At 39.5% G+C, this 15,274-nt stretch overlaps 2 protein-coding genes across 2 annotated transcripts; one reads left to right on the top strand and one right to left on the bottom strand.

Moving 5' to 3' along the window:
• Positions 1–4,451: 4,451 nt before the first annotated feature.
• Positions 4,452–5,598, bottom strand: LOC110687528. Its single transcript, XM_021864187.1, has 3 exons — positions 5,415–5,598; positions 5,143–5,328; positions 4,452–4,960 (listed from the first exon to the last, which is right to left on the bottom strand). The coding sequence occupies exons 1-3, from the start codon at positions 5,596–5,598 to the stop codon at positions 4,452–4,454; spliced, it is 879 nt and encodes a 292-aa protein (XP_021719879.1).
• A 1,467-nt stretch (positions 5,599–7,065) lies between these two features.
• Positions 7,066–14,830, top strand: LOC110687413 (katanin p60 ATPase-containing subunit A1-like). The gene is made up of 14 exons (XM_021864061.1): positions 7,066–7,527; positions 8,228–8,379; positions 8,584–8,745; positions 9,526–9,635; positions 9,832–9,976; positions 10,120–10,382; positions 10,706–10,830; positions 10,969–11,012; positions 11,935–12,066; positions 12,363–12,440; positions 13,084–13,166; positions 13,262–13,384; positions 13,789–13,849; positions 13,979–14,830. The coding sequence occupies exons 1-14, from the start codon at positions 7,413–7,415 to the stop codon at positions 14,153–14,155; spliced, it is 1,770 nt and encodes a 589-aa protein (XP_021719753.1). The 5' UTR covers positions 7,066–7,412; the 3' UTR covers positions 14,156–14,830.
• Positions 14,831–15,274: the final 444 nt, after the last annotated feature.

Raw genomic sequence — 15,274 nt, 5'->3', positions numbered from 1 at the left:
GATATGGAAAAAAATTTGGACTTACCATCCAATTAGGGGTTTAACTCCCACTAAATGACATGGTAAGGATGGGGAATCAATTCACTTATCCACAAACATCCTATCTATCAACGTGTTTAGCTCGCTAACTTGAGTGGATTTTTTTACGAAATTTAGCTAACTTCACAAACAATTTACCAATCTAGACGCGTGGCCAAACTATTTACCAAACTAAGCTTCTAAGGTAAAACGCTGCCTCGGTCAGCGTTTTATCCTTTTTTTTATTATTATTTAATTTCCTAATTTATGAAATACATAATAAATAAATAAACCAAATACAAAATACGCTGCCTCAGTCAGCGTTTTTTGTGTATTTGGTTTTTTTTTAATGTGGAAGGGATTTTAGCATTGCTATAAAGCGCTGCCTGAGGCAGCGATTTATGCACAATATAAAACGCTGTCTGAGGCAGTGCTTTATCTGCTGGCTGACTGCAGCCAACAACAGCAGCCCCAACCCAGTTTCAGCCATCCTCCACCACTCAAAGCTCTCTTTCAGCCACCATCCTCCTCCACTACCACCTCCCATCCCCACCGGCATCCACCACCACCACTTCACCATCCACACCGCCCCTCCAACACCTCCCGACACCACGACCACCATCTTCATCCACCACCATCTCATCACATCCACCACCTCACCACTCTCCACCACCACCACCACCACTATCAACCACCACCTCCCATCCCCACCGGCATCCACCACCTCACCACTCTCCACCACCACCACCACTATCAACCACCACCTCCCATCCCCACCGGCATCCACCACCACCACTTCACCATCCACAACACCTTCCGACACCACCACCACCATCTCATCTCACCACCCTCCACCACCACCCTCCACCACCACCACCACTATCAACCACCAACCTACCACCACCACCACCGTCCACCACCGCCCATCGACCAACACCCTCCACCGGCGATTTCAACCATCCTTAGCCACTTCAAACCACCCAACGACTTCCAAACCAGCCCATACTGATTTATTTTGAACGAAATGAGTCAAATATGCACAAATAAGGAATTTAAAGTTCAAACAAGACATAAATTCATTCAAAACACATTTATTATAATAATAATGTAATGTAAGTGTTATATACAACAGACTAGAGAAGCTCATTACAACAAATAAATCAGATAATTCTATCCTATCTTGACTCATTGATTTGATGTAACGGTTCTCTATCCTGTATGTTGCCTCTATCCTATCGTGATGTCTGACACGGCGGCTGTAGTGACGGACCGTGGTAAATGGGTCTGGGCGTACTGGCGGAGTCAGCTGGCTGGACGACGGGTCATTCGGAGGAGCTGTGGGCGCGGAACAGCGGATGGCGTACTCCTCTGCGGCCGTGAATGACGCAGGATCACCCCTCACCGCTACTCTGGCCAGCCTCGAACTGTGAGTGGACAGAGTGGCATCCATGACCGTCCCGGGGGTGGACGAGATAGGCATGACCATATCTCTACAAGGTAGTCATGCCCATATCTCGCACCCGCTCGACCTGTGCTCTGGGTGGTTCAGGTATGCCTGGAAGGGCGTCCGACTGTGCGTCAACCATCGCCGTCATATCCAACGCCTACAGTAATTATGGATGATTTAGTTGAATGATATACAAATTAAAAATTGATGAAAATAAGTAAATCAAATACACTTACATATCCATAGATCATGTCAAAGGATGGATGGTAATGTGCGGATGGCGGCGTGTAGCTTGGGTTGATGAAACGTCGTGTAATCCGCCTGTACCACACCATGTATGGATCGTATGGATCCATAACGCCTTGGATGGGGTCACCAGTGACGACGAACTCTAACCGTTGATGCCACAAGTCAATGTACCGGGCATGCTCCAGTAACCAGTTCGTCTCCCTCTTTCCCCAACGTCAATGCGGTGCAGCCGGACACTAGTGTCACCCTGCTGGGGGACAGGCTGGCGTAGTCCAAACTGTCGCATGACTCGATCCGGTAGGTGACTCTCCACAACCTCAAAACGGATCAGGGGGACCCTGGCACGCCACTGCGCCTGATGATCTAGCAGATGTGGAGGCATGACAACAACTAAATCAGCTTCATACGGGTCCCATATCATCTGCAATAACACATACAAAGGAATATCGTATACAGGTTAGTGCATATTAAATAGGTTAAGAGTATACATAATAAATAAATGTTTACAAATTAAACTAAAGTTATCACCTGATCCTCGGTGAGTCGGTCAAGTGCGTCTCGGTAGTACGGCCGCATGCGCATATGTCAGTTTGGGGACTGCCCATCTGCAACCGTACGCCTCGTCAGCGGTAGGGCGTGGTGGAGGAATGTACTACTGATACTGCTACTCCCGGTCCTGCTGCCCCTGACGATGTATAGCAGGCCTACCTGGCCTGCCTACATGGATGTGCTCCCAAGACCAATACTGGACATCAAACACACAAAACTAGGTTAATTGTAAACTAGGTAAGAACTTACCAAACTAAATTGTTAACAGTTAGGTGGTTACCTGAAGCACAACTAACGGACCGCTGATCTCACGAGAACCCCGGCGGGATGCTCTACACAGATGGCGATACAACATCGCCAAACAGGCACTGCCCCAGCTGTAGCCACGGATATGCTCCCAGTCATGGTCTAACAACTGCAGGTAAATGATCTGTACATGGCTCCCACTCTTGCTACCGAACAACACACCCGAGATGAGCAGAAAAAGGTACGCTCAAGCATGTATCTCAACAATGGCATGATCAGCATCGGCTGGCAACACACGAAAAGTGTCGCGTATCCAGTCGGTCCTCAATCCGCTGCCCCTAATATCGTCCGGACTTGGCTGAACCCCGAGAACCTGAGCTACATAACCGGGGGTATCGACCAACGCAGATCCAGTCACCGGACTCCCATGAATGCGAAGGCGTGTGAGTATCGCAACGTCATAATCGCCTCCCCAACAGGTAGATGGAAAGAGTGCGTCTCCTGTCTCCATCTCTCCACAAGCGTAGTAACAAGCGCTCGGTCGACATCTCTGAACGCCATCCGATGTATACCCATGAAGCCAGCCTGCTCGAAAAAAGGCATAATGCGGGGATCGATAACCCAATCCCCAACGAAGGCGGCAGTGTAGTGCCTACACACCAGCATGCTCGCCGGACAACCGACTGAGTCCATATGTCAACGCTACAATGTGTGTCCTATAGTGTAAGGACAGAAGGGTCAGTGGGTCCGGGTGTCCTGTCTCCGGGTGTCTTGTCTCGGGTGTCCATGGTATCTGTTCATTAACAACGGTATAATCCAACAATTAGAGATTAACAATTACAGACAAGCGATAACAAAATACAGGCAGCGACAAACGGCAAATTTCAAATCTCATACTTCAATCCAAAAATATTACAACTGTTACAATCATTAGAAATGCAGAAATACAATCAACGTACTATTCTACTATATCATTCTAAAACAAAAAAAAAACTTAGTGCCCGGTCGATCTAGATGGACACGATCTCTTGTTGTGACCCTGCTGGTGATAGAGGCTGCATTTGCTCGCGGGACGGTTGGTCTCATCCATTTCATTGTGTATGCGCCTTGACTTAGGGCGACCTTGTCCTCGTACCATGTTGTTGTCGGGAATGAGTTTAGGGCCTCCATACTCTCTTCATGCCATCTCACAAGGGATAGGCCAGAATTGTGGAGCGTATGTGTTTGTGTAGGCCTCTGATTGCAGTACCCGGTCCACCCATGGCCGCTCTGATATCAAATACTTCGCACAAACTGCTAGAACATGAGAGCATGGGAGGTGGAAGATCCGTGGTTTATTGCATGTACACGTTCTTAACTGAAAGTTAACAGTATGTCTATGGCCTCCTTTTCTACTAATTTTATCTCCCCTCTTTGTTTCAACTTGATATATATGCAGTCGACGATTATACGCTTCCACTTTGTGATATCTAGCCTTTGCGATGTTTTTCTCCATAGTGGAAGTGACCTTGGGGGGGGGGGTATGCAAGTCCCTATTCAGATCTTGCTTGAGATAATTCCCTTCTATCAGTGAAATACTTATTAACTCTGTGGAATGTTAACTTAACAAGGGACATGATAGGTAGAAATCGAGCACCCTTCAACACATTGTTAAATGTTTCTGAGAAGTTCGTATTACATATCCCATATCTGCGACCAGTGTCGTGAAACAAAGACCACATAGGCAACAACACTTGGACAATATAATCTATGGCCTTGGCACATGCCTGACCGATCGAACTCAAATCAGCTTGCAGTTTTCTTTCCTGCCTTTGGTACGCAGTAGCCTTGAACATATCTCTCATGTCGTTGCTTCGCACGTGAGTCTTCAAGTTAGAAGCCATGTGGCGAACACAAAACCTGTGATAGGCTCGCGGCTGGGTGAATCCAACGTTATGGTCATTCATTTCTGCAATGATCCCATCATGTCGATCAGATATAACACAGAGGCATCTCGTTGAGTGACATGAACCCGAATGTTGCCCAGAAACCAAGACCAGCTGGAAGTGTTTTCCCCTTCGACTAACGCAAATGCAAGCGGAAATACTTGGAAGTTTGCATCCACACTTGTAGCAACCAACAGTGTTTCTTTATATTTCCTGTACAAATGCGTCCCATCGATACAGATGACAGACATACAATGTTTAAAACCTTCGACACAAGGGCTGAAGGCCCAAAATACTCGTTCAAACACTTCCATGTTGCTATAATAAACACCGTCTACCAGAGCTTTGTGTTTCCATACAACAACGGTTCCCGGGTTTGATTGTTGGAGTGCTTGCATGAAGTGCGAAAGTTTTCCATAAGAACTCTCCCAATCTCCAAATACTTCAGCTATGGATTTCTCCCTAGCATACCATTGCATGCTCTTTGATAAAGAATGTCGAACTGAAAATGCTTGGATATGAGATCCTGTATCAATTCAACTTTCAAGCATGGATCTTTCTGCACAAAAGACTTCACAAAATCGGAAATTATGGATGAATCCAAGTGTGGATGATCTGTAGATAACACTTCAGTGACACAGGTCTCCCGGTGCGGGCCTTTGTATGTGACTATGGTAAATCCGTCTGAGTGCTCACTTTTTTTAGTACCTCGTAGCGACCAACCACAATTCTTCTTGCACCGCAGATGAAGGACCTTCTCATTCGAGGTCACTGTGGTGTACAATTGGTTCCTTTGTATAGAATATTTCTTCACCATTTCCTGAAGAAGTTTCTTAGATTCAAAGAACATACCCTTCTCAAACTCTCCCCCGATCACATATGTTGTATGACTACCTGATTCGGCCAATATTAATCAACCTCATAATTCTCATTTAGTTGACTGAACCAAGGAATAGGAGTTCTAACCATGGCCTCCCTACCTTCCATGTCTGCAGGATCAACATCCATGTTATCTAGTCCATCTTCCTCCTCTTCGCTCTCAGCCTCATCATTTGTTTCCCGGAGCGCATCATACACAGACAACTTGTTATTCACCATATGTTGTAGATTTTCAAGATGATTCACCAATGGTTGAGACGGTGATGTATGATCATCATCTTGCATAGGTGAATAATTATGGAGTTGCATCGGAGAAGATATAATGTGTTCAACGTCGAAGGACCAGATTGGCCAAACATTGTCGTAGATGGTCCACCATATACAGGTGAAGCTATATGTGAACTCAACGGCATCTGAAACTGATCGTCATGAAGCAGTCTACTGAAGGATCCCATCCCATATTGTGTTGATAGAATGTCTTGTGAGGGCATTCGGAAGGACTCTGTGTATCCAGAAATATATGTAGCTTGTTGATCTGGGCGAGTACTTTGTTGAGTACATGTAGGCACTATTTCTACATATATCTCCTATGGATAACCCCTCATTAAACAACGCTCCTCAAAGCTTTCAAATGTCTATCGTTAGAACAAGGTAACACTTGAACCGCATTATTAGTCTCAAACCTCATTTGAATGTTAAGTTGTACATTCATTGGGTTTAAGCCAATAATGCAATGAACCTCGTTCATCAGATCGTTGAAAGTCATGTCCGGTCCAAGTGGCAATGGTTCCATATTTCCACCACTATACTGGACATTCGGTCCATCAGACACAAATTCACCCCCCACCGGCATAACAAAGCTGCGTTTTGTGCAGCCATATTCTACATAACAACCAAAAACACATCTTAATTGCAATGTCCAGCAATTCGCACTATAACAACCAAGATATTCACACTATAAACATAATTAACCAACATTGTTCCAATTCACATAACAACCAAAACAAAGTACACAACCAACATATTCACACTATAACAACCAACATATTCTACATAACATATTTTTCGTAATTAAACAACAATGTAGGCTACTTTATCAAATTAGAACAACAGTTTCATCAACATTATCAACAATTTTATCAAAAATTTCCACAATTTCATCGAAAACTTTCATACTAAACTAACATCAAAGGGCTTTCATACTAAACTATTATCAAATTACAACAAACTAACTTAGAATTATCAACATAATTATCAATTTACATCAAACTAACTTAGAATAATCAACAACATTATCAAATTAAAACAATGTAGTATATAATTATCAAACTAACCTAGGTTTTTAGATTTTAAAAACCAATGAGTGAGAAGTACCAACAATGTGATTAAAAGGAAGAGGAGAGGCGCGACGACAGCAGGCGGCGGCAGCTTGGGATTGACCGTTGATGAAGAGTGTGAGAGAGAGTTTGAGTTTTGATGATGAGAGTGAATAATATGTTTCGCGATTTTTTTTTTCAATATAGCAGGGATAAACGCTGCCTTTGTAGTATTAATGAAACGCTACCTGAGGCAGCGTTTTATGACCTGTTATTTTGACATAAAACCCTTCAATATAAATAAATAAAAAAAAACCTGATATTCACAAAAACGCTGACTGAGGCAGCGGTTTTGGTATTTTCAGTTTTTTCCCTATTTAATTTGTATTTCCTAAAATACAAAATTTAAAAAATAAAATAAAAATAAAGGCTCAGAAGCTTAGTTTGGTAAATAGGTTGGTCAGGTGTCTAGTTTGGTAAATAGTTTATGTGTTAAGCTCAATTTGATAAAAAATCGAACTTGAGTCAAGGTGAGCGGTTCTACCAAAAATAAAATAAAAAATCTCCCCACCTATTCCAAAAAATAAAATAAAATACATAACCTGTCCTTCAAGAAATTGAAGCTACCAGAATCAGATTCCTCATGCTTATTCGACCCAACTATATTATTGGTGGGGGACTCTGAATAATTTAGACTTGGAATTCAATTCTCCAATTTGCCAGTAATTCTAGCAAAATTCAATACATAAAAACCCCTCGAATTTTGATCAAAACTAGAATATCATGGCAACATTCAGTCGATTATTAACTAGAAGAGTTTGGCGCAGTGCAATTTCTTCTTATAAAACCATAAACCCTTCATTATCACCTCAACCCCTTCAAACTCGTCTTTATCATGGTAATATTTTTTCTTTCTAATTTCTGGGTTATCTTTGAATTTTACTCTTTTAAGTTCATCCCTTTAATAATTTTATTTTTGGGTTATAATTATAACTACATTTAGTCTTGTTAATGTTATAGTTTGAACCTTTGGCACATAAATTTGTAAACTTTATAAGTAGAATTAATGGGGTGATGTCATTGTGTAATTTAAGCTGATTTTGCTTGTTGCTGGTAGGATTCAATAAAATTGAATTTGTATGCTTGGTTTTGAAATTTAGTGGCTTTTCTGAATTGGGGTTTTGCTAGTTTTAGTTAATATTAGCTTTATATATTGTTGGAAGGGAACACTAAATTGTGTTTTATCAGCAGAGCATTTGTTATTTTAGGGATAAATTATATGCAAGAAATCAATATGTTTAAGATTGAGCTGAAAGTTCTCTGAGCTTAAGAAATGTACCGACCTCTATTTTTGCTTGATTGAGTTGATCATTAGGTGATGGTAGCTTAGAAAGAGTACTTTTTATGAATTCATATATATTGTTTTTGAAATTGTGTAATTACTAGAACTGTTTTGGAAGACATGAATGTTCTTGTGATTATGTTATCACAACTTTTGGATATCTTTTAATCAATATATAGCGATACTGTGGTTGAGTGGTTGATGCTAGACCACGAGAACTTTTATCAATTCAGGTTTGCAATTATGTGATGTGCAGGTTATGGAACCCAGCAGCAATTGGCCAATGTGTTTAAAGGCCGTATTCCATTTTCTAGTTTCGAGTCTACCCGGTCACTTTGCATTCCGCTTGTGCTAGCTAGTGTTGTTGGTGTTGGGATTCTAGATGTGGCTTATGCAGATACAAATGAGGTTTGTGTTTGTTATCTAGATGGACTACTCTGTGTGGCGATTCATATTTTCATGCATTGCTAGCGCCAGGCCTAGTTTGTCTGCTTCTTGTTCCATATGATCTGTTTTGGAAACTTGGACTCTAAACTGAACTGCATACTGATTACTGAGTATATTGAAGATTTATTCCTTGATTGCATTTCATTGTTGCTGAACCCATTGCAGGCCCCTTCAGAATCTCCCTTGCCATCTGATATCCCTTCAAGTTATGATAACCTGGAAGAAATAGCAAAAAAGGAACGACATAGGTTGGAGGATCTTATAAGAAGCAAAAGCTTGAAGTATGGTTCTTATCCACGATTCACTGTTGCAGTAAAGGGCCAAAAGGTAAAAATACCTTATCACCCTAGTAAAATCCTGCATCAAACACCATCTCTATTGCTGCATGAGACAGATTATAGAGTTTTTTGTATAGTTCTGCATCACCTTCTTTCCAAACTTTGTTTACTATCAAATCTCATTACGATATAACAAGAGTAACAAGAGGCGAGCAACACAGAAAAGAGGCTAGTCCGGCTCCCTCTTATTTGTAGTCAACCTAGGAATTAATTATATGAATCATTGGTCCTTTTACTCCTTTAGTCCTCCGATGTTGTTCACAATTTTGTTATTTCATTCTAATTGAGGAAATCGGGATCAAAATTTAGTAGAAATCATACATAACAAACCATAGCTTTAATAAGATTGTGATAGATTTTGGAAGCATACTTTAAACCTAAGTTTAGAGTGAATGTATATTCAAGGAAGATAATAAGGTGGGGCATCCAGCCTCCCGGGGTCTTGTGGGGTCCATGGGAAGCACCCCGGCCTCTTTTCTTTCCGGGCCTAAAAAAGTCGAAAATTGTCCAAAACTGAAGGCTTCTCTCATGAGGTTTTACTTATACTTTTAACTTTTAAGTATAATCATCTTAAGGCTGACAAACTTACTAGTTATTTAGAGATAGTTTATTTAGAGAAAGCTGTTTGCTTTGTGCAGCCAAAGTGTTTGTAGTTTGTACATTGTCTTTGCTCTTATGCTATCAGTTTTTTTTTTTTTTTTTTTTTTTTTTTTTTTTTTTTTTTTTTTTTTTGGCCTGCTAAGATAATGGTTCTTTATGATATGCGTAGATTGCTATCAAGTTCCCTGTACCCGCATATTGTGAAATCCCTAGACTGATAGCAAACCTTGCTGCAAGCCTCAATGGTGGTTCACCTATGGAAGTTCAATCCTGGGACAGGTAATTTCGAAGCTGAAGTTCTTTCAATCTTTTTCTGGCATTTCTTTTGACGTGTTTTGGAAGTTAGATTTATTTCTGCAATTATGCTATTTCAGTTTCATTGCCATTAGTAGTAATCAATTCAGTTATATATTGTGATTGAACCTGCTTTTATCAGTTAACTCTATGTGTTTTCTGTTACGCTGTATAATTTCAGCACAGTTGCTTGGCAGCTAGCACTCAGGCTCCCAAATGAAAAGAGAGAAAGTGGAGGGAGTAGTGTTGGTACAGGAGAAAACATTTCAAATGACAGCGATCTCTGTGTTTTAATATTTAGGTCACTGATAAGTCCTGATAAGCCGGTAATCACCGCCTTTAATTCAAACTTAATAGTTGATACTGTCCTTGTAGATGCTATATGCCTCTTTTTTTTTTTTTTAAATCAAAGGGTGTATTGCTGGCATCTAGCATTGAGCTGATGTTTTTGTTGCTGATACACTTGCAGGAGGTTGAGTTCCTGAAGAAAGGAAGCTTTAGTCCTGCTGAGCTTGAGGCTCTAGTGTCAATCATGCAAATAGCTGGTGAAAGGCCAGGGCAGAGCAAAGCTGGAGAAAGAAGTAGTTCCGCTGGAATGCCTTCGACAAGTAAATCAATTACTAGTTTAGAAGCCATGGGCATACGTGTATTCGGGCTTGATGAACCACTTGTTGGTAATGCCAATGAAGAGGTGTCATGGGATACCATTGCTGGCTATGATCAGCAAAAGAGGTATTTGAGATTTGGGTCTTTGATGAATTGTTTTATTGAAGATTGTAAACTTAAATTTAAGAGGTCTTTGATTTGTTCTGCACGTACTTGTGAAGTATCAAATGTAATTGTCATTGAATGTCAAATTAATAGTGAAGTAGGGAAGAGTGATCTCCTTGACCTTATTCTATGTGTGCCTTTTATCTAATAGCTGTGTTTGCATTGTCTAAGAGATGGTATATTTTATGGATTTATTAAACACTTTGTATGCAACTCTTAAAATTCTTCCTGACCAACAATAGAGGATTCATACACCTTTTTCCCCCTCATCTTCTCTTTTACAGGGAAATAGAGGATACTGTGCTGTTGGCTCTGCGTAGTCCTGAAGTCTATGATGATATTGCCCGTGGAACTCGGCGAAAATATGAGTCCAATAGACCCCGAGCTGTGCTTTTTGAAGGCCCTCCAGGTTTTCCTTCTAAAATAACTGAAACTATGTTGTCAACACATTTTGTCTTGTAAATGGCAATATTTACTAGGGAAATAATAGACTTTATTAGCCATCTTGAGACTGTTAGATTAAGACATGCATATACTTTGTGCTTAGGTACTGGGAAAACATCTTGTGCTCGTGTCATTGCTAATCAAGCGGTAAGCCTTTACTCTCTGTATTGATTTTTAATTGATGGATTTGTTACTTTACATCTAGAATGATATATACTACATATATAATATGAGTGTCAAATTTGCTCCTTTATTTTTTTGGACAAATGTTATCTCATACCTTTCCAGCTGTACTTTGACCAGTCGGTCTTTGTTTACATGTGATATGTAGAAGCAATCCTATATTGTCACCGAGCTTGTTACTTGTGATACTGTATTTTGTGCATGTTTATTAAAAAGAAAAAAGAAAAAGAAAAGGAACTGAATGCAGTTTGTTGAAGAATGTATGCTACATATTGTTGGTTTACTAATGTGGTTTCATGCTATATGTGGTTCTGGTTTTCTAATTGCATACATAATTGTGTGTCATTCAGTCATACTGATCTTGTTTATTCGATTTTCAGAAACAGAATGAATTATCTATGCCCTGCAGTTGAATGCAGCATATAATTCTAGTCAATGGGCTTATAGATTATTGTGGATCAGAAACTAGGCTGCTTATATGAGCATGAGATCATGAAGCACCTGACAGTTAGCCCATGTTGTTGGTCTGAAAGACCAAAATGAAGTGTCAGGTGTCCATATCCACGTTTAGTATCAAAGATTCAATATAGTTACTGGAGGTGAATTGAAATGCATCGAGTAACCTAGCTGTTTATGTAGCACCACTCTTGCTTTGCAGTTTGGTTTTTACAAATAATGTCATAGGTTTGAATACTATGATTCTGAATATCCAATTGTAGACGTTCTGGTTGAATTGCAATAATTTATATACTCTGCTGAAAGTTTTTTCTTAGAATTATAACCTTATGTGATGAAATCTTGGTCTGAGTTGCAGTGGCGCCTTGTATTTTCATGTGACTTATAAGTTATCATTTTCAACTGAGTTATCTTTTACTGTGCCTTCTAGGGGGTTCCTCTTCTTTATGTGCCATTGGAGGTCGTCATGTCCAAGTACTATGGTGAAAGTGAGCGCCTCTTTGGGAAGGTTTTCTCTCTTGCCAATGAGCTTCCAGATGGTGCAATCATATTTTTGGACGAGGTACTTGACACCATGCTTAAAAGTTCCATCTTCATCATACTAAGGTAGTATGAACGAAGTATTTGGAACTCTTATAAGGGTATCGTGAAGGGTTGATTTGGGAAGTTCAAAATTTGACTTGTCAAAATTTAGAAAGTGGGGTATTATTTTGGGACAATCTAAAATAGAAATGTGGCTTAATATATTGGGATGGAGGATGTACTTAGTTTTTTGCAGCTAATTTAGCATTGCATGGACAGCTCCTTCAAATATGGTCTCAATTATCTACTAACATGACTGTATTTGAATCCGTGCAGGTTGATTCTTTTGCTATTGCCCGTGATAGTGAAATACATGAAGCTACTCGAAGAATTTTATCGGTGTTATTGAGGCAGGTAAAACAGTCTTCAACATGGCAGGAGTTGAAAGATTGAAATTGTTCATATGTTAGTTGCTAGCTAAATACTTTGACCATGCCTCTGGACCTGGACTTTGACTAGTATAAAAATAATTTTTTGAGGAGTGAGAATGAAAACAGCATGATGTGTTTCAAATCTCCTTCAAACTTAAAGTTGCTTTATTATTTCGCATCTCAAGGCCAACTGAACTAAATGAATGTTCTGCTCGCTTTTGCCTTTATCGGCTGCTTAGTCCTCTCCAATTAGACATCTCTCTTTGTGTATTGTGCATCTCATAGCTCCTCTGAGCTTTGTTGTTCTTGAAAGTACTTTCAGACCAAGCCACACCTCATGATCATCCACTTTGGCCTAATCAAGCCAGGAATCTGCTCTCAAACCCAGTCCAAATCAAGCCTTCTATTGACACTCAATGACATCTTGCTTCTTAAGCCTGTCAAGAAATTACCTACAATCTACTGTGGATTAAAAATTTAGTGTGTGCTAGTTGAAAAATCTTTAACTTCAAATTTCTGCCTTTCCGTGTTGCAAAGATTCTCAAAAACTACAATTAGCGAGAAGTTTATGTTATACTTGCTCATAAGACCGAGACCAGAGTTCTGTAATAACTTCTTTGGTACAGATTGATGGTTTTGAACAAGATAAGAAGGTGGTGGTGATTGCTGCAACAAACAGAAAGCAAGATATTGATCCTGCTCTCATTAGGTACAGCATATGCTACTAATTCTTATTTACATTTTCAAACTTGCGAGTTAAGAGTCTTAAGACCTCAACTAACCATCTCTTTGTTTTATTTTCAGCCGATTCGATTCGATGATTTTCTTTGGTCTGCCTGATCACCAGAATCGACAGAAAATAGCAGCTCAGTATGCAAAGCACCTTGCTAATTCTGAAATTGACGAGTTTGCTTCAGTTACCGAGGGGTAAGCAAAGTTCAACTGTTTTTGCACTGACTTGAACTGTGGTCATGGATTCAATGATCATGGAATTATAGATTAATATGTGCATATATAGTCATATTCTTGTGGATATTAATTAATACTCCATGCAGTACACATTATATCTCTCTTCATAATGTAAACATTAGCTGCTTCCCTTTTATTTTTGAATTAAAGTTTGCTTTCACCTTAAAGTTCAAAGCTCCAGTTTCAGAACAAAATTTAATAAGTTGATACAAGGGCCATTAACTTTAATAAATTCTACCCAAGTCCAGTTTACAACGAAAACAAATTTAATAAGTGTTTTAAAATGAAAAGAATGAATACTGTGTTTATAGTGATGCTCGTTGCTGTGAATGTTCTATTGATTTAATTCTTTTCATAACCAGCTTGTCTGGGCGGGATATCAGAGATGTATGTCAACAGGCAGAGCGTCGCTGGGCGTCCAAGGTAAGTTTTCTTTTTCCCCCTTCTATTGCTTCTTCTTAAATTACTTCTTTGCCTCAAGGCGAATTTGCACCTTCGTTGATGTTTGTAAATGTGATATAAACGAAAAGAAATTCAACTTACTTTCAACAGGTTATTCGGAACAAAGAGATTAACACCTCTACAGACGCTAAAGAAGGATCCCTTCCCCCTCTACAAGAGTATATTGAAAGCGCAATATCTCGGAAGAAAACCCTTTTTGACATTGAAGAGCTAAGGAATAAAAAACAGAGTCATCGCCTTGATAAACGGCCAATGGACATGAGCTGATGGGAGATTATAGATTTGACATCAAACATAGAGTGAATTAGATTGATCCTGCTTTTGACTCGTTATACAAAGTATATAGGAAAATCGCTAGCCATATTGCGGTATACAACATCAAGTGTCTACATGTTTGGGAACGACCAAGTCTGCTGCCCCAATAGACATTCTATTAGAATTACATGTTAAATTGACTTATGTATTTAAGTTTTAACAACGTATTATATTACTTCTACGAACGAATGACCCCGAAGATGTATCTCCTTCCTGAGAAGGTTTAGCATAACACGATGCATGAACTTTACGGTGCCTTTTCTTGCTAAAATACCGTCGATTCGGTTACAACGGAGTATATCTCTACATGTAATAATGAAGTCATGAATTCTTGTACTGTATGGAAATCGCTTGTTTGCAACATTTCCTGTAAAGTGCAAACATCCAGAACGTGTTAGAAAAGAAAATCAAAAGAGATGCAGACACTTGAGAACAAAGACAAGAACAAAGAATCTGATCATGTGAATTTTGACATTTTGGTAACGGATTCGAATTTATGTGGAACCAAATTATTCGGCCTTATTACTCGTTACTCGTAGAAGAGTTTATTACTATTTATTGTACTAGTGTCTACTTGTATAAACCTACGAAGTGTAAAATGCCAAGATTTGTGACTTTTAAATTTTATTATGTGGAATCAAATTATTCGGCCTTATTGCAATTAATCTTCATCTAAACTTAACTTATGGATCCATGAATACATTACCTTGAAGCCATTTTTATGACCAAAAAATTAAGATTACGTACTCTAGTGATGGTTATAATACTTACGCTTATTACTACGGAGTATTACACTTGTAACACCATGAGCTATATATGAATACACTAAGGGCGTGTATTCTTCATTTTGATTTTATTCATAACTAAAATTAATTAGCTTAAGGCCTTGTTTGGCAAATGGCTGTTGGTTGGTTCACTTGGCTTGTTTGACCAGTTGAAATGTTTGACCGTTTATAATGGTTTTTTAAATTGGTTGTTTAAGCTGACTGTTTATAAGAATGTTTGGTAAATTTAGTTGTTGGTTGTTGGTTGTTTATTAAATAATTTGTGGGCCAACAAGCCAAAAGCCGA

This window comes from Chenopodium quinoa, unplaced genomic scaffold, assembly GCF_001683475.1.
Source record: "Chenopodium quinoa cultivar QQ74 unplaced genomic scaffold, ASM168347v1, whole genome shotgun sequence".
NCBI classification, from domain to species: domain Eukaryota; kingdom Viridiplantae; phylum Streptophyta; class Magnoliopsida; order Caryophyllales; family Amaranthaceae; genus Chenopodium; species Chenopodium quinoa.
The sequence above is the reverse complement of the archived record's forward strand: the minus strand, read 5'-3'. Positions and strand labels throughout refer to the sequence as shown.